We start from the raw sequence: 24103 nt of genomic DNA on the forward strand, positions 1-24103 counted from the left end.
TTGGGGAAAAAACCCCCCAAGTACAACTTTGTTTTAGAAATAAAAGATAAGTGAAATTAAATATAATGCAAATGGGTTAAACAAAAGAGTTGAGAATTAGTGAACCTGGTGATAGATCTAAAGAAATTATGCAAGTAAGCACAAATAGACAATAAAAAAAGATATGAAAGAGCTATAAGAGGTAAAAAAAACAGAATGAGAAATATTAACTAATGTCTGATCAGAAACTGCAAAGGAGAATGCAAAAAGAATGGTGGAAAAGCAACATCAGCATTTAGAGATAACGACTGAAACTTTTCCAGAATTGGTAAAAAAAAAAAAAAAAAAGGCATTAATAAAGAGAGTATAACCTCTACCAAGCAGGATCAATAAAAAGAAACCTATGTCTAGGTGTCTAGACACACTGTAGTAAAACTGCATAATATCAAAGACACATAAAAGAGCATCCCATCAGCCAGAAAGAAAAGACAGATTACCGACGACACTGCAATTAGACTGACAGCCAGCACACTTTTCAACAGGAACAACGGAAGCCAGTCCATAGCGAATAGTATCTTCTACTTGTCAAGAGAAATTTATTGTCAGTCAATAAGCATGAACTCAAAAACAAAACAAAACGAAAAACCTCTTTTTAAAAAATGAAAGCTATATTAAAATAAAGACATTTCAGTTAAACAAAAACTGCAAGAATTTCCCACCAGCATCCCTCCAAAAAGGAACTCCTAAAGGGTGTATTTCAGGAGGAAAAAAGCGGTTAGAGGAGGAAGGTCGATGATACAAGGAATAAAAAGAGAAGTTCCAACGTGCAGGAAAATATATATAAACAAACACTGTCCATATAATAAGAGTACTACTGCTACTACTGTCTCATCTGTGGTTTTAACAAAATTAAAAAACTGAAATTTTGGACAAAAAATAGCACAAAAGTCAGAAGGGTTATGAGTAATTGGAGCTAACATTGGAGAAAGCGAAGATGATTGACTCTAGGATGTGCTAAGTTAATCATAAGCCGTTCAATGGTAACCACTAAAAGGGTAGAAAGCGTATCACTTCCAACCCATGAGAAAGGAAAAAATTAATTTTTTTGTCTCCATCACTTTGTTACTTGTGATTTCTGAAACTGCATTAGGTAACAGATGTTACTAAATTTATATAAACATATTAATAAAATTCCCACAAAGGAGACAGGATTCTTTAGGTTTAAAATATGAACTAATTGTCCAGGGTAGGGCAAAAGTAGGTTTCCAGTTGTTCATATAGAAAATGATACAATAATTAATAAATAATAATACAAGAATAGATTCTGTGTTTCCTGTACTCATACTATAAACCCACCTTTGCCCACTCTGTACTTATAAAAGGAGGATTCACTTACTTTCCGTGGTGGCGTGGATTTACCAGAATCTAAATCTAGATCGAGGTATTCCACTTGTTTGTCTCCTTTGGGCTTGATCATAGGGCTGCTTCCTCCATCAAGGCTGTTACTGCCAAAAAGATTCTGAAAGTACAATACAACAAAATCAACTGCTAAACAGCCACGTGACACAGTGGTTTCTTCGCCTGCCATCTACTGAAGCCTAAATATTTATTTTAAGAGGACATAGCTTGAAACATGTCTGCTTAGAAAACCAAAAAACCTTTTAGGGCTGGGGCAAAATAAGTGATGTTTAAAAAACAAATTTAGACTTAGCTTCGAATAAGCCAAAAGTAATTTCAAAAGTCAAACTTGTTTCAAACTGAGACTGGGATGTCAAGCTACCATTAATTAGCTGCAATAGCTTGACCTGAATGTTATTAAAATACTATTGGTGGCGCAGTGGATAGAGCATCAGACTGGGAAGTGGAGGACCCAGGTTTGAAACCCCGAGGTCGCCGGCTTGAGCACAGGCTTATCTGGTTTAAGCAAGGCTCACTAGCTTGAGCTCAAGGTTGCTGGCTTGAGCAAGGGCTCACTCAGTCTGCTCTAGCCCCCCTGAATCAAGGCACGTATGAAAAAGCAGTCAATGAGAAACTAAGGTGCTGCAACAAAGAATTGATGCTTCTCATCTCTTTCCCTTCTGGTCTGCCTGTCCCTATCTGTCCGTCTTTTTGTCTCATCACAAAAAAAAAAAAAAAAAAAAGAGAGAGAGAGAGAGAGAGAGAAAAGGAAGATAGTGGACAGGAATTTTTGCTCAGGTTACAGAGAGTAAGGTGGGACTCATGGCAAAGACAGTCGCTAAAAATACAGTGTATTTCTTCATTTCTAAGCAGGGCTGCTGAGAGTCCATATACAGCGTTTTTGTGAATTAGAAAGAGAGAGGTGCTCCTTCCTCTGGGGTGACATAGTTCTGCGGCACAGCCTACCACCTGGCAAGCGGGACAGGGTCAGGACTACAGCATGGTGTGCAGACCGCATGCTGGGTACAGGGTGTTTGTGCAGTAAATACTCAGCACGACTCAACGTGACGCCCCTATCTGTAGGAACAGAGTTTTAAACCAAATCTGTAACTACTACTTTTTTTTTTTAATTTTTATTATTTATTTATTTATTTATTTTATTTTTTTTTAATTTTAGAGAGGAGAGAGAGACAGAGAGGGAGAAAGAGAGGAGAGACAGAGAGAGAAGGTGGGGAGGAGCTGGAAGCATCAACTCCCATATGTGCTTTGACCAGGCAAGCCCAGGGTTTCGAACAGGCGACCTCAGCATTTCCAGGTCGATGCTTTATCCACTGCGCCACCACAGGTCAGTGTAACTACTTCTAATAAAACATTGCAAGATATTGACAATAACAATATGGAGGGCACCAAAAAAGAAAAAAATAATAAGCAAGTTTTGGTATTCAATTAGCACAAATAGCCATTTTCTTCCTGCCTTGTTTTCTAATTCATAAATAAACAGATTTTTTTTCTCTAAATGAATCAATATTTCATTCTAACATTAAAAAAATCAAGCAGGAGTGTGTGTGTATGTGTGTGTGTGTGTGTATGTGTGAGAAACATTGATTGTGTTCAAATGCGACCCATGAAAGAACCCATACCTGGAATTTCCCTAATTGGAAACACCTAGAATTCACAGATCTCATACGGCTATGCAAAGAACCTATGAGTTCATATGATGTACACATTTATTGAGTATATATATAATGTACTCAATGAGTTATTCTAAAGAGAATTTCTCAGAATGGCTAGTTAAACTGTTTTCTAATTATTACTGGAAGTGGAAATTTTTTCATCTTGAAGTATTGTTAAAATTTATGTCCCTATAGGGAAGTCTGTTTGCTCTTGATCTGATCTCAACTGGGAACAGCCTGTTACTGTATTCTAGCCTTTAACTCAGTGTTTTCACAAAACAGTTTAGAAAAATCCTAAGATTCTAGGAGTTATTTTGAGTGTTCTGCGAATTAAAATATAAAAATAAAAACAACAGTAGTGTTTTGTTTTTCTAAATTCTTTTAAAAACAAATAAATTTATTGAACATATTTTTATTGCTATTATTATGTAACAATATTTGTCTTTAGTAATGCTGAATTATTGTGTGAATTTCAGGAGTCACATTAAGGGCTCAGTTCGCAATGCTTGACTTTGGATCTTTGTATAAATGAGTAAGCAGCATCCAGTAAAAAGTATTTTCTGGTATAGTTTGAAAAATCAAGCCTATCTTAAAGAACTATATAACTGGGAACCTTTTATAATTTTAAACTAATTTTATATCTAATTTTTCTAGAAATTGATATTATACTTTGACCCTCTATTGGTTTTAGATTTTATCATAGTATTTTAAAAAAAGCATTAGAAAAAGCTGTCTTTTATCCTTTCTCCTCAAGTATAAAGAAAGATGTAAAGATAAGACGACAGGTGGGAGGGAAGAGAAAAGAAGTGCAGATGAAGACTGGACATACTGAGTCTTCCACGGGAGGATTCGGGTTCATGGGGACGTAATTCTCTTCACTGTCGTGTGAGTCGCTGCTTGACGTTGTGCTGTGCACTGAGTCCGGTCGGGGGGACATGGGAAACCTGGAGGAGCTAATGACAGAAACCATCATTACACACATCAGCCCTGATGACGTTTCTATTAATAAAATCACTTCCAATTGTAGTATAATACAATTTATTCCATACATTCAAATGCACAACCAATATTTACAGCTATCTTGAAAAATGTATATTTGGGGGCATCAAATGACCTGTGTAGAACAAAGAAAAGGTATTGCTAATGATTTAGAGGATAAGTAGAAAGTCGCAGATATAAAAAGATTTAAGAATTCTTACTGAAAATAGCTATGTGTATATACATGCAACAAGAACACATACTCAACACAAGTTTGTAACTTCATATATTCATTTCCCCTCTATATACAATTTTTTTTTACAGAGACAGAGTTAGAGAGAGGGACAGATAGAGATAGAGAGACATGAAGGGAGAGAGATGAGAAACATGAATTCTTCGTTATGGCACCTTAGTTGTTGTTCACTGATTGCTTTCTCATATGTGCCTTGACAGGGAGGGGGAGGGGGGCTCCAGCAGACTGAGTGACCCCTTGCTCAAGCCAGTGACCTAGGGCTCAAGTCAGCAACCTTGGGCTTCAAGCCAGTGACCATGGAGTCATGCCTATAAGCCCATGCTCAAGCTGGTAACCCCACTCTCAAGCTGGTAAGCCTGTGATAAAGCCAGATGAGCCCACGCTCAAGCGGTGACCTTGGGGTTTTGAACCTGGGTTCTCTGTGTTACAGGCCAACACTCTATCCACTGTGCCACCACCTAGTCAGGCCCTTCTATATACATTTAAGTAAATCTTAATTAAATAATTCCCACAAGAATCTACCATGTTTTCCAGATCACTAGTTCTTAGAAATTTCTAGCCTCATGAAACCATTACAGACTTAGAATTTTTTTAAAAAAAAGATGTTATTTATTCATTTTAGAGAGGAGAGAGAGAGAGAGAGAGAGAGAGAGAGAGACAGGGGGGAAGAGCAGGAAGCATCAACTCCCATATGTGCCCTGAGGTGGCAAGCCCCAGGTTTCAAACCGGTGACCTCAGCAGTCCACGTAGATGCTTTATCCACTGTGCCACCACAGGCCAGGCCTTCTACACCCTTATAATCTACTGAGAACTCCTAAGGAACTTTTGTTTATATGGGTTATATCTATAGATACTTAGCATATTACAAACAGTAGAAAAAAAATTAAAACCTATAAATACACATTCTGTTAGCTGTTACACAATGTCATCAAATACTATGTCGCCTCTGGAAAACTCCAGTGTACACTCATACGAGAAGAGTGGAAAAAGCAAATGACATCTTAGTGTCTTAATGAAAATAGTTTTGAACTAACAGAACCCCCAAAAGGGGGGCTTCCTAGGCCATAATTTGGAAACCACTATTCTAGATGTTTTCCACCATAATGAACAATCAAGCTACATATTATAAACAAAGACTTACTCTCGAGCAAAACTCCTGGTGATGGGAGATCTGACTGGGGCTTGTAATTCCTCCCATTCTGGCAAAGGTTTGATTTCTAAAGGTGCTGGCTTGGCTGAAATAAAAGAGAGAAAAGGAGATTTCAGTATACAGAAATTTGAGATACAAAACCAGATCCTCTCCCTATATATTTACATGGTATTGCTGGAGTACACCTAAGACCTGCTGGTTTCGCGGTTCATGGATGTCATGTGATTCACCCAAGGTTACACAGCTAAACAATGAGTGACAAAGTTAATCAGATAATGTTTCATGATTATTGACTGAAAGCCTAAAGCTTTACTATAATATGTTGCTTCTTAAGTTAAGTAAACATTTTATAAAGACAGACTGAGAATGAGAGTAAGTAATGTGATGCAACTCTTTTGCGGTTGATTTATAATTTTCATGACTTTCTTGTTTCATTATTACCTAATTTTATCCTTAAATTGAAGTACCAGTTATACAACTATACATATAAAATAATGTATAAAAAGTATTAAATATAAAACTTTGCTAAAACCCAAACAAAAAAATAAAAATAAAAAATTAGCGACCAAGTAGTCTAAATTAATTCACGCCCAATCTGGAAGCAAATAAAATAAAGCCATATGCTTATTTTTAGACTCAAACTTAGCTCTGAGAAAAAGCCATAATTAAACCATTATCTCAAATTTTTAATTTAACCAACAGTATTCTTGACCAAACTAAATAAAAATAAATAAATGCTAATATTCTTATAGTTTTACTTATAGCGGTCTTTGCTTACTGACCTCATTACTGCAGAAGACAGTTACAGTACTATGTTAGTACATACCACAGAGCTCTCAGCGGCTAACATCAAGACTGAAACATTTTTCAGAAAGTAATAAAATGAGTGAAAGAATTAAAAACGATATTATTTGTTAATATTAGATTTTAGGAGACCACTTAAACATACTTGGTAAGCATTTTTAGTTACCTTTCATCCTGCTATTCTAAGAAAAAATTTTTCATTTTTCCAGGTTTCTTTCTTCTAGTCTTTGTCCATATATGTATACTTTTAATCAACTATGTTATAATTACCATCAAGCTATAAAATAGGTGGTCATTTTAATGGGCTAGGCAGATTCTCTGGGGCTTATAATGAGGTATTTTTGTTAACTCAAATACAAAAACTCCATGTGATCTTCTGAAGACGAGATTAATTTAAGTTCAAGGTAAAGTAATTTTGCTCATCTCTATACTTATAATGGACACATGCCAAATAATACTGTGCTGATATTTTAAATGAAAGTATTTCTGTAACTCTTCTGTTTCACTTTTCTAAAACCCAAGGGTTAACAGCAGTCTAGCTGTTAAATTCTAAGTCATACCATAAAATAATTAATCCATAGACATGAATCTGTATTCTATCTCAGAACAGAAAGCATACATTATATATAAATACAGGGGACAACTAGAATTCACAAGCAGCTCACAAGCTTAAAGAAAACAATGTATTGATGTCTAAAGGGATAAAAGAATGCAAAAGGACAAGACTGAGTATCACATATTATCAAATATTTCACATGCCGTGTTAATAAGGAGACTCACGATGCATTATGGCAAACATTCACCTTAGAAGTAACTGCTGGGAAGCATTATTTACCACAGCAGTTGCATTTAAGGCTCTTAACTTTGAAAGAAAAAAAAACAACAACTACAAAATAAAGAAGTTCCCAACGCCCCATCCAGCATGAAGTACATACCCTTTCTTCTCGTAGCAAAGTCACGTATGGTTTGTGAATCAGTTCGCTCTAAACCATGGGGTTTGGGTCTTAAAATTTTAGGACTTTGACCTAATTGGTAAAAAGAAGACTCTTCTTAATATGTTATTTTTTTAATTGGAAAAATGGATTCTGTAAAAAAAAAAGGCAACAGAGCCCTGAGCAGAAATGTTACATCTCAAAAGCATAAACAAAAGTTTGTGCAACCAAAAAGCCCTTCAATAGAAGACTGGATAAAGAAGATGTGGCACATATACACTATGGAATACTACTCAGCCATAAGAAATGATGACATCAGATCATTTACAGCAAAATGGTGGGATCTTGATAACATTATAAGGAGTGAAATAAGCAAATCAGAAAAAAACAAGAACTACATGATTCCATACATTGGTGGAACATAAAAATGAGACTAAGAGACATGGACAAGAGTGTGGTGGTTACCATGGGTAGGGGGGGGAGGGAGGACATGGGAGGGAGGGAGGGAGAGAGTTAGGGGGAGGGGGAGGGGCACAGAGAACTAGATAGAGGGTGACGGAGGACAATCTGACTTTGGGCGAGGGGTTTGCAACATAATTTGATGACAAAATAACCTAGACATGTTTTCTTTGAATATATGTACCCTGATTTATTAATGTCATCCCATTACCATTAATAAAAATTTATTAAAAAAAAAAAAAAAAAGTTTGTTTGTGGGGACTGTTCCCATCTTGCTACATAGCCTCCAGGCTCAATACATTGGGAGGGAGGAAGCTGCGTGCACCCATGTAATAAGCCAAGTGTTATAAAAGATGGTAAGGTTTTAGTAGGATAAGTGGCCTGGTTAGTTCTTTATTGGTGGGAAGGAGAAAGAACATGTAGCATGTTAGCGCTTTTAACATGCCTTAGAAACTGGGTCATATGAAGACATTCTATTCTACATCTCAATCCGATCTTCAGTACACTTTTTCTTCCAAGGCTGGTGTCTCATAAGAGAGTACGGAGACCTATCTCCTTTCATAATATTACCCTCTTAGTTTGGTGGAGGTATTTTAAAAACTTTAATCTGACTATTCTTTCCTCTCCTGACCAAACCCCTTCTAGAGAAGCAGGTGGATGCTACAATGTTGGCTAATCCACAATGGACATTTGTTTCCCCTGGATACTAAGTGGCTGTCTGGTGACATCACCATTTTGCCAGGGACAGATGTCTAGATTCTGTAACTGCTGGTTGTCTAGTTTTAACTTAAGGCTGTGAGAGCATAAATTCATTTGCAATCATTTTCTTTTCATTTATTCTCTGGCACAAACAAGTAGTGATGGAAAACCCGTGGAAGGGACAGCGTCACCACCCAGCAGTTGGCCTCAAATTTTTTCCCAGAGGAATCCTGGATGTCAGAGTAGTGATATTATTTGAGTAGGTTATATAAGCTGTTGTATTCTGAATGGCACCAAATTTTCTTTTCTCATGACATTTAGAAAGCTGAGTTGAAATCTATTAGATGGTAAAATAAAATGCAGTGTCATCTAGCACCTCATCTACCCAAATCTCCATGTTCCTTAAAATGTGATTATTTCGATTACACAACATGAAAATTCTCTACTTAACCAATTTTCTAAGCTAGGCAATTAATACATTGAGTTAATTCAGAAATGAGGCAGGCCTGCTTTAAGATGTGGGTGCTTAAATTCTGGGCCATGATCCTATCCCTGACATTGACCTATCCAGGGACCACGCTGGCAGGGCCTCTTTCTAAAACCAAGGGGCATGTCAGCTTATTGTACTCCTCCAAAACAGTGTACATCTCTTAAAAAGAAAAAGTAGGAGGCAGAGGGTAAGCTTTATCATACAAAAACACATTTACTTTGCAGCTGAAAGGCCCTTACAGACCAATCCCAGCTTCTTCAGTTTGTGGAGAACGAAAAGAGGTTAAGCGACTTGCTCAGGTCCCCTTTAATTGGAGACTAAATCTAGGCTTCGTCCAGTCTCCTACCTGCTGGTGCGATGCCCCTGGACTAGCCCGCTTTGCTGTATCTCTCTGTCCCTTTAGGATAGAGAGAATTTTAGAAAGTCAGTGTTTGGAGTTCGGTTTTAAAACCTCAGTTGTTTGAGATCTTCCATCGACGTGAACGCTACCAATGGTGGACAGGTGAGGGAGATGATGTTTAAAAATTACAAAATGCTTTTTGCACTAGTTTTAGTTCGTTGGCACTTACTCAGCGTGTTCTCTGCCCTCACCCTTTCTGAAGAGACCCACTTTCATTAGCTCTGCACTTCCACCTGATTTTGCACTGCGGTTTATCTACCAGCGGTCATTCTTTACGTCTCTCAGCTTACACCCTCAGTATCTTACCTATATTTGTGGTTACCTAATCAAGGCCACGTGGCTTCTAAATCTCCCTAGTAATGAGCTCATTCTATATACTTCAGTTTGTCTAACAGGTCACCTCCATTTGTCCTTCCAACACTTGACACCGAGATCATCATCTCACCTCCAAACCCAGGCCATCTCTCAGGTACTCTCAAAAGTATTCCTTGGTTTTCTTAACAGAAAAATACTGTACAGTGTGAGATCGTTAAAGTGCATTTATAAAAATCTACATGTATTTTCTACTCCATCCAAAGCTTAAGGTTGATTTTAGGATAAAGGTCGCGTCATAGATATGCTGTGCTGACTTGCGCTGAGACACTTAGACATTTTTGTGTATCCTTCTAAACTTAATGTGACATTTGTGTTCCAGTCAGAAATAAAGGTCATGCCCAGGTGATAGCTCAGTATTACTTATAAGGAAAGAAAGGAAAAGTTCAAGGTACAAATAATGCTTGTCTTAGCCCTGTCTTCTCTACTGCCTGTAAGCAAATACTTAAATGTTTTTCTGATTGTTGAAGTGTGAAAACAAAGAATAAGAAATAAAAACTCTACAGTAGAGGCAAAACTGAACCAATCTGAAGATACACCAATTCTCACATTCTGAGCACAAACAAGAGGAACTCATTTGAGCCTCAACTTTCAAATCCAAGGCAGTTACAACTTGCCTTTAGCTAGACAAGAATGGAACAAAGCAAGCAATGTTGTTTTTTTTGTTCGTTTTTTCACTTAGCAAACAGCACTGACTACAGGTGAAATTCCTATTGTGCTTTAACCCTTATGGGCTAAACCAGGGGTCCCCAAACTATGGCCAGCGGGCCGCATGTGGCCCCCTGAGGCCATTTATCCGGCCCCTGCCGCACTTCTGGAAGGGGCACCTCTTTCATTGGTGGTCAGTGAGAGTACTGGAGTACTGTATGTGGCAGTGCCGCAAAGCACGGCGTCACTCACGTACAGTACTACTTTCGGTGATGCAGGACGCACGTGTCATGGCTCCGGAAGCGCATCATATCATTTGTTACGGCTAGCAGTGACAAATATGGAACCGGACATTGACCATCTCATTAGCCAAAAGCAGGCCCATAGTTCCCATTGAAATACTGGTCAGTTTGTTGATTTAAATTTACTTGTTCTTTATTTTAAATATTGTATTTGTTCCTGTTTTGTTTTTTTACTTTAAAGTAAGATATGTGCAGTATACATAGGGATTTGTTCATAGTTTTTTTTTATAGTCCGGCCCTCCAATGGTCTGAGGGACAGTGAACTGGCCCCCTGTGTAAAAAGTTTGGGGAACCCTGGGCTAAATCGATCTCACCTGGGACTGTCAATCTCTGGGTCATGTGATTGCTCTCTTATTTGAAGTACCGGTTGGTAAATCTTCACCTGGTTCAGATCTTTCCCCTAGCACCTAATCTACATTTCCACACAACCACCCACATGGATGACATGGTTGGTTTGCAGGCATTCACACTACATGTTCAAAATGGAATGTCTCCTTTTTGACTCACCACAAACCTGCCTTGTTTCCTATACTTGCAGTTCCCACATCAGACCTCTTAGGGATTCATTCTAGATTCCACTTTCTCTCTAATCTCCCAATAACAATTTCACGTTATATTTATTATGACAATGTAATGATTTCCTTCACCCAAGAATTAAAAAAATCCAGAATCTTAAGTCTTTCCTTCCTTTATTAATGTGCATTCACTCACTTGGTTTTCCTGGGAGTAATGAGCTCCCACTGTATGGCTAAATGACCTCCCCCTACCCTCCCAGTGCCCTCAAAACTTCAAAAATCACTAAGTCCTGAAGAGGGGTTAACTAAGAGCCAGGGAAGGGGACTGTTGTTAGGTCTTTCTTGTTTGATCATCTCTAAACCAAGGCTTGAAGAACTTTGGGTTTGGAAAATGGGGCAAAGCACACTCTGAAAAAGGTGCTAAAAAAGGCATGACATTATGACATTCTACATTTAAAAATTTAGTTTTTTTGGCCCTGGCCGGTCGGCTCAGCGGTCAAGCGTCAGCCCGGCATGTGGAAGTCCCAGTTCAATTCCCAATCAGGGAACACAGGAGAAGGGCCTATCTGCTTCTCCACCCCTCCCCCTCTCTTTTCTCTCTATCTCTCTCTTCCCCTCCCACAGCCAAGGCTCCAATGGAGCAAAGTTGGCCTAGGCGCTGAGGATGGCTCCATGGCCTCTGCCTCAGGCACTAGAATGGTTCCTATTTCAATGGAGCAACGCCCCAGATGGGCAGAGCATTGCTCCCTAGTGGGCATGCCGGGTAGATCCTGGTTGGGCGCATGCGGAAGTTTGTCTCTCTGCCTCCCTGCTTCTCACTTTAAAAAAATACAAAGTACAAAAAAAAAAAAAAGTAATTTTTTTAATTGTATCATTGAATCTTAGAACAAGCTTTCTAGAGGGCAAACTGATTATATGATATTAACTTGCCTGCCTAAAGCCCTTTAATGGTGTACTCAAAATAAAGCCCTAACTCATTAGCGGGGATCAGAATACTCTCAGGATCAGGCACTTGCAAGGCATCTGGCATTCGTCCCTCCATTCACATTTTCCTCCTTCCCCCCCACCCAGGATGAGTCAGCCCCATCTCCCCTCTTTTTGAAGAACCTGGGTATGATGTTTATTCTGACTAGAAATCCTCCACCATCCTTCCCTCCTCTGCCATCATTTAATTGCTACTCACCCACTCAGACTTTCCTCAGGTGAGCTTAGCTAATAGTGCCAAGAGCTTACCTCAACCACAGCCCCTTCCACGCTCATTATGATAATGTGTTTACTTTTCTACCTTCTCCACTGGACTGTGAGCTTCTTCAAGGAAGCCATCTTTTCTTCCCTGTGTCTAAAGACCCAAGACTTAGCTGAGGGCATATCCTACAGTTGGGAAACACTTAAATCCACCACATTTAAAGCTGATGGTGTATAATCCGATCAGGGTCATAATTTTTTGTTTGTCCTTTTAAAGGGGAAAAAGAGCGAATGAATGTTGTTTTAAAAGTTGGTCATCCCCAAATAGGGCCAAGGCAGTCAGTCACACGACGTTGTTTCAAATAAGCAGATGCAATCCTTTTTTGCAAAGTCTGTACACTATGGAGTATTATTTTAATACGTTCTGCCTACATATATTCAGCTCATCGTGGAATTACTTATACTCTTCCAAAGTTTTCCAAATTATACTACTATTTCCAGTAGGCATCTCAAAGTTCAAGAAAGAAGAAAAGCAATTCACATTATAGTGGTACCTTGAGATACAAATTTAACTCGTTCTGTAACTGAGCTTGTAATTCAGACAACTCCTATATCAAACTGCCGATACTGGGCCTGTGCGTCAACACACCAACTAGCGGTAGCTTCCCGAATCATGACTTATATCTCGGAATTTCGCTCTGATCTCAAAGAAAAATATGAACCGAGTCACAGCTTGTATCTTAAAAAATTCATATGTTGGTCTGTTCATATCTCAAGGTACCACTGTATTATCCTCTGCTAATTCCAAAAAGTAATCAAGGTAGCATCCTAAAAACTTTCACACTTGTTTTAATGGTCTCATTGTATAGAGAAGAATATATTAGTGGTAATTATATAGGAAGGTCAAGCATATTTAGGGGAGAAAAAAATTCCCACATGTAAAGGCTATACTGTAAAAATGTACTTCCTTTAAAATGTAACGCCAAATAAAAGATTCAGTTGTACTGCTTGTTTCTTAAAATCTAGTTGCTTTTACTGGTTTCATTCATCCATTTTACAAACATTTACTATAGTATATAAGTCATTCTGAGAAGGCTGGTTAATTTTTAATTACATTCAAAAACTTCTTTAGAAGATGTCTTGAAAAAATGTTTAGATGAAATATATATATTAAATATATATAAATTTAATATATAAATATATAATATATAAAAATTTAATATATAAATATATATAAATATTATATATAAATATATAAATTTATATATAAACATATATAAATTTAAATATATATATATTTAAAATATATATTTATATCAAATATATCACTTTGCCCAGAAAAGACCCACCCAGGGAAGGTCCTTCAGATTGGTTTTCCCAGTGCTTCCTACACCAAAATGAGGACCCAGACCTAATGACACTTGAATCAAACTCATGTACAAAAACAACAGAAGTAACCTTGTGCTGCATTTTAAAAATCAATCCTAGGCCCTGGCCGGGTAGCTCAGTTGGTTAGAGCATCATCCTGATACGCCAGGGTTGCGAGTTTGATACCTGGGTCAGGGTACATACAAGAATCAACCAATGAATGCATGAATAAGTGAAACAAGTTGATGTTTCTCTCTCTCCCTCCTCCTTCCTCTCTAAAATCAATCAATCAATAAAAATGAAAATAAAAATCAATACCATAACTAATGGTCAGAACTACTGCACAAAGCCATGAAAGGACAAAACCAAATGACACAAAAGAGAAAGAGCATGTGAGGTTCAAACAGCTGTTCCATCATGTTAGAAGGAGACTGGATGGGGGAAGGAGCTTAGATAAGGCAGTGATTAAATATGGTAAATTTATGTGAGAACTGACTTTAAAGAGAAGCCATGATAGCTATCTTATAGAAACCTCTCAAACTTTACAATTCTTTTTCCATTAAAATAGAAAAGTTTCAATAAAAACAACCAAAATATATATAACGTGTGCTGCATTTCCCATGACTCATCTGCCTTCCTAATATTTAATACAATGCATGAAAATTATGTTTTTGTCCTCTAGTAATATTCACAAAACTTGGTTCAAAACAAATACTATCATGGCAGAAATAGTATAGATGGCACTAAAGCTGCCACAGGTTAGGGGGTGGGCAAAGGATCCATAAAAATACATTAAACATACAGGTTTAAAATATCTGTATATTTCTGCCGCTTCAGTTACTCAGAAGTATTTGAAAAACTCATCTGTATTACCAACTACAGCAGCTGACATCTATAATTGGGGTATAAACAAGGCTAGAATGTCATTCATTTAGTGCATTCTCTTCCAAAGAAGACACTCCAGAAACTGGCTATACTGGATGTTGAACTAGTTACATTGGGCTCTGAAACAAATCAAGTCATATCTTATAGAATTAGGTTTGCTTATTATTAGGTTTAGTTAATAAAAGATACTAGAATAACAGATTAAGTCATGTACCTGATGTCACAAAATTAGAAATTTAGAACAGACTCATCTGATGCTCTATGCATAATGAGAAGAATTTCATGACCAAATAAGACATTGTATACAGTTTAAGTTTTGAAGAGTAAACTTTGCTCCAAGATCTGAATTTGGGTTTTAAAATGAGTTTTTCTTGGATAGTTAAAACTCTCTAAAGTGGGTTGACAAAGTCTGCCCTGTAATATTAAATGCCTTCTCATGCATCCTCTCTTGCATCATATTTTGCTGAAAAAGCAGGATAGGACTAAAGAAAAGCAAAAACATTTTATTTATTACTATGATTTTAGTAACCTCTTTACTGTTTTTGCTAAATCCATTTTCCTTGATTTTGTCAAAATCCTTCTGGGTATTTATTCTGGGTGCTTTCTCAGTTCATTGTGTATCTAAGAAAAGATACCAAACGAACAATCTGGCCCATAAATTCAAGCCGGTCTCACAACAGTTCAGTTACGTTTTTAAAAGACTGAACACAATCACCAGATGTAACCAAGAACCTACTTAGTTCTGTTCTAGTGTGAAGTCACTTTACGGCAGTTAGAGGACTAGCACAATTAATCTGTCATGTACTAGAATATACAGTACTTTCACTATACACATCAGGAGGTATAATTATACAAATATGTAATACGTATGTAATATATCACATATTGTATACATGCCTTATTGTTATGAAAAATATAATATGGGGTAGATGTGTCTGCCAGACCTAGATGATACTAAAAGCATAAACTTTTCTAAAACATACAAATAGGGATCTTTCGGATTCTGCATTATGCTCACCACACAGAATAATTACCTGGAAAAGCTACTGGGAATTTTCAAACTGCATTCAGCACAGTGGGAGGGGAGGAAGGGGCAGGTGGGGAGCAAAGCTGGTGGGACTCCGAGCCTGTGCCCTTACCCCATCCATACCACCTCCACACTGATGGGGGACCGCAAGATATGAAACTGTTACACTTGGAGATAAAAAAGTGTGGCTCTACGTCTAACACGCATCAATTACAGGAAAAAAAAAAGAGCCAGTTGAGCATGAACATGAACACTTCAATACTTCAAAGCGCTCAGGACACTTGTATCTTAATCCTTACACAACCCATGAGCTCCAGGATAAATGTGTACATGTCCAAACATACTTTCACATGTTGTAGGCTCAGAATAAAATGACCAGTCATGTCTAAATAAATTCAAAGACAATTGAAGAAAAAGAGTAACAGAAGGAAAAGTGATTAAATAAAAAGCTGGTGACACACCTACCTTTTCTAAGGTAACCATGCTGACTGTGGCCCTGCTTCTGGGGGAGTTGGGGTGGCAGCTGTAAGTGTCACACAGGACTATCTTTCCAGCTGGTGGGCCAAAGATGGGCACCTGACCCCCAATAGCAGCCAAGCTACGGCCTGACCTACAATCTATAATGTGGCTTGGTATAAAAGGATAAATGAGACCAATCAAATTCTCTGAGCAACCCAGAATGAATAAATAATGAAGGAGGTGTGGCAGCTACCAGGGCATGTCAAAGGGAGCCACTAGGAAGAACCAAGGCCACAGAGGGGCGTTGTAAGCCAAAGTCCTGGGCAAGCAGAAAATAACGTGAAGCAGAGGATTCACAGTAGAAGAAAACAAAAGAAGGACAGAATGTGAAAGAGAACAAAGCAGGTGCAAAGACTTCCCCCAGGACAGGCATGCAGAGAATGCAGAGAACAGGACAAAGTAGGAGTCTCCTCCAGGGTCCGTTGTTCCCAATCACTTGCTCACTACAGCTCAGGAGTGTCTTTACTGACAGCAGAATAGAAACAAAACCTATTTTCTTAAGATACTCTGAGTAAGTCTGTCTCTCTTCCCCACAACTGGGACTTAATTAAAGTTAATATTAATGACCCAAGATCAGGTTAATGAGAAATTTACACAAATATTGCATGCTCTTAAAAGGCTACATTCAGCACCTGAGATGTTTTAAATGTGCTGAATACCCCAGAAATTGTGCCACTCATTACACAGGTGATATAGTGACTTGCTTGGTTGTTTAGATTATGTCACACCGACAGTGTACTGCAACACAGCTTAGCTGTCTGGGTTATAACCACTCAAACCCAAACTTTAAAAACTTTGGTACATACCACCAGTTTGGCTGAAGAGGTTTTTTAACACTGAGCTCTTAACAAACCATGCTGCTTGATATAACTTAATGTTACTTAGGAAGGCCACTATGAAAGAACAGACTAGAAGCATTTATTTATACCCCAGCAAAAACAGAATAATTTTTAAGAAGTTGTTATACAAACAGAGTGGAAAAATTATACAGGCAACCTGGCTGTCAGGTGCATTAATAATCTTATTTGATTTGATACTAGTATAGACTATGATTTGGTCTGCAATGTTTTGATCTTTCAAAATAATTAAATTAGCGGTTAGAACTTAAACATCAAAAAATAATACACATAAAATCTGAAAGTTCTGGCTTCTCTAGATATATCAGAAGGTTAACAGGTCTTTATTATTTTCACAAGTCAACAAAGGGTTGTAGCCAAGGAGTTCTTAGTTACTCCAATTAGGGCATTCGAGTTTATAACTCTCTTTTGTTTCCTGCCAATCTTTGTATTTTAGTTTGTAACCTCTATTCTAGAGCAAGGAGATTTAAAGATTTCACTTAGGTATCAACCTATTATTAATCAATAAACAGCAATATTGCTTAAACAAGTTAATATCTAAGGTAATATAAAATACTTCAGTATTTCTAGTCCCAATTCTGTTCTGGACTTAATGACAGTTAAGTGTAGATCGACATGAGCGACCCTGACCCTTGACCTACGCCATGTTCTCCTTACCTTTTCTGTCTGGCTTGAGGTTCCTGTCCACGGGGGGTGGTTCACAGTCTGCAACAGGAACGGGCCTTCTGGGAGGGGTCTTCGGGCTGGACCTGAAGCCCATATGAGCGGGAGGAGGCACTTGCATTCCAAATGAAGAGAAATCAAATGTCCCCGGAGTCATTGGCACATAGTTCGCTTCCTGAATTGGTTCGGTAAAACTGCTGGAATGTTGTCGCGGCGGTGAGTTGGGATTCATCGGGACGTAATTTTCGTCCAGCTCTTCACTTGATACACTTCCCACTGTCAACACATTTTTGATTTTCTAAAACACACATACATTTCTTTTAATAAACAAAAACCTTTGGTCAAATTGGAAAAACACACTTGTAAGTCACACCTATTCATATTGGATCAGCAGGGGCTTTTATTTCACCATCTCATTTAGTCCTGGGGAACTAAGCGTGAAGATTTTTGATAATGAAATATACACTCAATTATGCCAGGGTCAATTATACTTACAAAGTGGTTATGGAAGCCTTCAAGTGAACTAGATCTATCACTTGGAAAGGTTCGTGGAATATCATAGCAGTCTTGAGAACTAGCATCTAAAATAAAGAACAAACTATCAACATTTCTTCCCATATTTGCCAGTTTTCAGGGTAATAGGGAAGGACCTATTTTCCTTTCTTTCTTTAAACACATACACAGGCAGACACATATGCACACACTTTAAAAAGGAAGCTCATGGGACAGTATCTTGAATTGGCACACTAAATCACTACAAAATGTTGACACTTACTCATATGCTAATTAGCACCAGTATCTGATTATGACTGTGAGTGACTAACTCTGGGATGAGATGGATTATCTAAATATGGAGAAAGATATACTTCTATCTTCTTATCTTTTACACCACCTTGAGCCTAATTTATATCTCACTGACTTATACCCAGATTATACAAATACTTCAAGAAGGGAGTTATAAATTGATACCAAATGGCTAAATAAGCATTAACGTAAGAACTATTCATTATACATTAAATCTTTATCTTCTCTAAGACAGCTGGATAACTCTACCACAAAATACAACTATATAAGCACACGGTTTTAGAGGATATGCATTTTACACTTCGGCATTCTATTGTCGGATACCTTCAAGAATCTCAGGGTATAACCCAGACTCAATTTTTCTCCTGTCAAGGTCTGTAACTTTTGGCAGGCTCTGGGGGACGGTGTAGAAATAAGTGAGGCAGCAGGAATAAGGGGAGAGAAGATTCAGTGCTTAAAAAAATAAATAACACCCAACAAAAACCAGAGTGGCTTGACTGGGACTGATTATTACCTGTAAGACACAATGTAAAAACTGCTTGTCTAGGAAGGAAGGAAATGGAGCCCAGTAGATGTGATACACAGAAGTGGCCATAGTGGCAAACAAGTGCAGGAAAGGGAATGAATGAGTCGCAGACGCTGTGAGTCTGGTCCATTTCCTGCTCCTCTGCCCCATTGGAGGGTCTGTCACCCCACCCCCCTTCCCAGGATCCATAGAAAGCGGGAGAGAGGGATGCATACTTCCTTAGGCAGCAAGGAATCACTAAGGCCTTGCTTCTGTAGGGATGAAAAACTCCCCCAACCTTTTCTCCCTTCCTGCAGAACAGCGCACAGGCACCTTCCTGGGAACCTACTCAGACTCGGATGTCTCGGCTACCTGAGTGGGTCACTGCAGGGCTGGGGACTCTCCTCTGACCTCCTACTATGCTGGAGAGAACAAATACTCAGCCAGACCAATGCTCTATCATGAATCTCTAATAGAGTGCAAGCCAACGATGGCTGACCTTTCCTCATGCTGTTCAAATCCACGGTGGAGATGGTGTTACTGCGCAAGGGCGGCATTCCCGGCGTGGGAATACAGTAACTGCTGTCGGTGTCGGAGGCCGTGCGTGGGAGGCTGCACGTTTCCCCTGGTGACCGCTCGTGAGCCAGGTGCGGTTTCGGTGGCCGGGGTGGAGGGATATCTGGAATAGTGTCTAGCTTTGACGTCTGCCCCAGGGCCCCTTCTGGAAATGTCCGTGGAACATAGTAAGTATTACCAGGTGTGGAAGGAATGTCATAGCTCAGAGACACATGCCTCATCGGCATCTCTACGCTCGATGGGGTATTAAAAACATAGAGTTCTCCATCCGCCTCGGTACTGGATGGAGACACCTTTGGTAGGACATCGTGGGAGTAACTCCTGGGCAGGTTGTAGAGGCTGGAGTCCACGGAGATGGACGCAGTGCGGGATGGCGGTGAGTCGTACAGGAGCTGCTGCTGGAAGAAGCCGTTCACTACGTGTTTGCTCTGGGAGGAAGCAGGGTGTTTATGAGAAGGGACGTTATCATTGCAGTCTGTTTCGGAAGAGGTGGATTTTGCAGAATCAGCATGCGTTCTAAATAAAAAAAAATTGTCGATGACAGAAAAAAATAAAACACGGTGAAGACATTGAGACAACGTTTTAATGAATATATTTCTAGCTTAGCAATCAAAATCCATGTTTTTTTCTCCACTCGATTTTTCTCTTTCTTTTTTCTTTTTGGTTTGATCCATAAGATTTCAAGCGCGAATGCCACCCATTTTTTATGATTATACACCAGACGACAAAACCACCACCACAAACCACCAAAAACATTCCTCCTAATTTCCATCCTGGACCTGCCCAGACCCCCAACTCCACCTATTAAATCCAAACATAAAACTATAATCCCTGAAATATCGGAATTAGTAAGGTACAAAATCTGAGAAAGGTAAATGATTAACACACAGACATAAAGAAAAGCATTTCTGCTGAAAAGCATGCAAACACCTCGTGCCAACACAATGTATGCAGGTGAGCCATTTGCTTCTCGGGCCCCCCATGGAAAATACAGTGGCTGTAAAACTGGAAGTCTATTAATGATTATCTGGAAATGAATCAAGTCAGTGTGATCTGCGAGGAGGTGGCAACTTAAAAGGCTTTGCGTATTTTCCTTTCTACTAATTTTTTTTAACAAGCATTTTGTCAATACTCTAAAGAGGAACACAATACAAGCTAGAGTGAGCTGATTCCCAACTATAATTAACCTTGAGGAACCTCATTAAAGTATATTTTATACTTTGAGTACATTTGCAGTCTCTGCACTTTGTGGTACCACAAAATTTGGGTGTCAGGCAAAGTAAAGCTACCAACACCAGCACACTCGCACACTGTCATGTTAGACAGAATGCCTCAACTACTCATGTGTGTTGTCTGAAGTCCCATGGGAGTTTCAACTTACTCATTTTAAAAATGAACTTGCGAAGCCCTGGCTGGTTGGCTCAGTGGTAGAGCGTTGGCCTGGTGTGCAGGAGTCCTGGGTTCGATTCCTGGCCAGGGCACACAGGAGAAGCACCCATCTGCTTCTCCAACCCTCCCCCTCTCCTTCCTCTCTGTCTCTCTCTTCCCCTCCCGCAGCCAAGGCTCCATTGGAGCAAAGTTGGCCCAGGCGCTGGGGATGGCTCTATGGCCTCTGCCTCAGGCGCTAGAGTGGCTCTGGTCGCAACATAGCGACGCCCAGGATGGGCAGAGCATCGCCCCCTGGTGGGCAGAGCGTCGCCCCTGGTGGGCATGCTGGATGAATCCCGGTTGGGCGCATGCAGGAGTCTGTCTGACTGCCTCCCCATTTCCAACTTCAGAAAAATACAAAAAAAAAAAAAAAAAGAACTTGCGATAGTTTCTTAACGTCTTATCTTCTCTGATTGCTCTGTGTACTCCATTTTTTGGTTGAGACTCTTCTCTGCTGTTACTAAGAGCCCACATCACGATATCCTGATTTTTCTTGTCCCTCACCAATTATTTTCTTGTTTACTGACCTGCCCCTTCTTCCCGTCTCTCCTCCTGGGAATCGCCAACAGAATTTAGTTCGCACAATCTTGATCACACACACCATTAAAAAGTTCTCCCGCCTCAGATGGCCACCTTCCACTGAATGCTGACAACTCCCATCTTCTCACTAAACTCTGGGTCCCATATCTTCTAACTGTTTAAATATACTGCGAATTCTAATTCGTTATCCCAGGATTACCTTGCTCGTGTGTACTGAGCCAAACCCAACTCACTGCTCCACTGATCGCCCTTTCTAACTTGCCGTTAAAGGAAACGTCTCTATTTGGGTTCCTAAGCTCCATGCCCAATCAGCTTTCACTTGTTCTCTTTGATCTCCACCATCACTCAGGCACAAAGTCTGCCTTCCTAACCACGTATCCATCCCTGCTCTATTCCCACTGTCACCACCCCAAGTCTGTGTATCTGCTCAGTTCTACACCACTGAACCCTCCTCAATGGACTTCGTCTAGCTTCTCTTCCAGTCTATGCACAGGATCACACTGTGGCGCTGCGGTAAGAGCAGCATTTTCTTTTTTTTCTTTCGTTTTTGTTTAAGAGCAGCATTTTCAAAACATGGTTTTCATATCACTCACTTACTCAGAGAAAATCCTGTTTAGGGTCCCCTCAGGTGTGGGAACTCCAAAAGCCCACCGACGACTCCCCTTGGCACTGAGGCTACTGACAACCTGGCTTCACCTTTTATGCCCTATGTATGTCCTCCTACTTTACTTCAAGCTGACCCTCCTCCTCATTCTCTTCTACCTATCACTCTCACTGTCTCCTTCCCCTCAAGTATTTTTATGCAAATTACTAACTACAGTCTCCTTTTCTCTCACCAACCAGGTGCAGTTCAAATCCTGCCCTTCCCAGTACAGGAATTTCACATACTCTCATATTCTCAGATGTGCACTGCTCTGAATTAAAACATATGAATTATAAGACACTAAGAGTACAATGAACCACAACCTTCTTGCCTTTGACTAGTGTATAGTTTAGTGGAGAATGAATTAAAAAAAAAATCATCCTGGTTGGAGGTACAACCAGGGTCTGTGAAAACCCAGAGAGGCATTTAACCCAGCCTGGGCATTGGGGGGAATGCTTCTTCCACATGTCTGAGCTGAGGCTCGCAGGCGGAACAAGGGTTTGCAAGGCAATTCTCACACCTAGCCTCCGTCTACAAAGACTAAATGCTCACAGGTTTTAACTTCTCCACAAGGTTGACTTGTAAACCATGGAGGTGACTGTATCTGAGGGAGCTGTAACTTACGTAATTAGTTTGTACCGGCATAGAACCTACCAAAATAGTGGGTACTCATAAATATTTGTTAAGTGTCACTTTTGCAGAAAAGTAGATGCAAAATATATCTGAGCATAATTTCTACTACAAGAGGGAAGTTGTAAGAACAGTGAGATCAATGAAAGACAGTATATAAAAAAAGAAAGAAATTGTACTGAAAATTGTCACCTGGCTGTTGGCTTTTAAAAAGTTGATAAAATAAAATCTTAGTAACATAGGTAACAAATTTGCAAGTGTGCAATTTTAAATACTCACAGCAAACAGCAAAATCAAGTTAGAATTTGGTATTATTAACTAGTGTTGATTAAAAAAAATTTTTTTTGCACTTACAAGTAAAATCCCATTACAACAAATATATAGAAAACCATCTTTGAAGTGCTTGCTTCTATTATTTATTTTTTAAAATTTTTATTTATTTATTTATTTATTTATTTATTTATTTATTTATTTATTTCAGAGACGGAGAGAGAGAGAGTCAGAGAGAGGAATAGACAGGGACAGACAGACAGGAACGGAGAGAGATGAGAAGCATCAATCATTAGTTTTTCATTGCGCGTTGCAACACCTTAGTTGTTCATTGATTGCTTTCTCATATGTGCCCTGCCCATGGGCCTTCAGCAGACTGAGTAACCCCCTGCTTGAGCCAGTGACCTTGCGTCCAAGCTGGTGAGCTTTGCTCAAACCAGATGAGTCTGCACTCAAGCTGGCGACCTCGGGGTCTTGAACCTGGGTCCTTCCACATCCCAGTCCGACGCTCTATCCACTGCGCCACCTCCTGGTCAGGCTGCTTCTATTATCTTAGGGACAGAAACTAATTTGTGGATCTTAACAAATTCTATATAAGTTTTTAGTGAGAGAGAGAGAGAAAGGCAAAGAAGGAAGGAGGGAGAAAGTAACAGAGTGAGTGAGTTTGAGAGAGAGAGAAATCAATTTTTTGTTTCACTTATTTATGCATTCATTGGTTGATTCTTGTATATGCCTTGACCAGGGAGGGATCAAACCTACACCCTTGGCATATGGGGATGACATTCTAACCAACTAAGCTACTCGGCCAAGGTAAAAAATTTTAAACAAGTGCTTTATATATTCCTAACCCAGTAACACTTTCTACATGAAAAAAAAATCTTTCTGTTATAAAAAATAATGCTTAATATCTAATCACCCTGTTTAAAAATCTTTTACATCTACTATGCAGTTCACTCCACATTTACAATACAAATTAAGATAATAAACATTCCTGATATCATTAGTTGTCACAGCTGTTAATGGCACAGACAGGCCTCCTGCTCATTATCTTTCAGCTCCAACTCTTACCATTACCTCGAGCCTTCCGATTACTCGGTGTCAAATTAAAATATGTATCATATCTTAGGAGAAAAGAGGGGTCTTGGAGCAGC

The 24103-nt window shown here is 39.2% G+C and overlaps 1 protein-coding gene across 4 annotated transcripts in view; it reads right to left on the reverse strand.

The window, feature by feature from the left end:
• GAB1 (GRB2 associated binding protein 1) overlaps nt 1-24103 on the reverse strand; it is a 129292-nt gene that overhangs the window by 5077 nt on the left and 100112 nt on the right. For 2 of the 4 annotated variants that reach the window (XM_066232795.1, XM_066232786.1), the window contains 7 exons: nt 19365-19957; nt 18052-18137; nt 17551-17854; nt 7171-7260; nt 5423-5516; nt 3880-4003; nt 1376-1498 (listed from right to left, as the gene is read on the reverse strand). In XM_066232795.1, coding sequence (XP_066088892.1) covers nt 1376-1498; nt 3880-4003; nt 5423-5516; nt 7171-7260; nt 17551-17854; nt 18052-18137; nt 19365-19957 — 1414 coding nt within the window. The remainder of the gene's footprint in view (nt 1-1375; nt 1499-3879; nt 4004-5422; nt 5517-7170; nt 7261-17550; nt 17855-18051; nt 18138-19364; nt 19958-24103) is intronic. The other 2 variants (XM_066232812.1, XM_066232805.1) reach the window with 1 other exon arrangement.

The sequence above is a fragment of the Saccopteryx bilineata genome, chromosome 1 (genome assembly GCF_036850765.1).
Source record: "Saccopteryx bilineata isolate mSacBil1 chromosome 1, mSacBil1_pri_phased_curated, whole genome shotgun sequence".
In the NCBI taxonomy this organism is placed as follows: Eukaryota; Metazoa; Chordata; class Mammalia; order Chiroptera; family Emballonuridae; genus Saccopteryx; species Saccopteryx bilineata.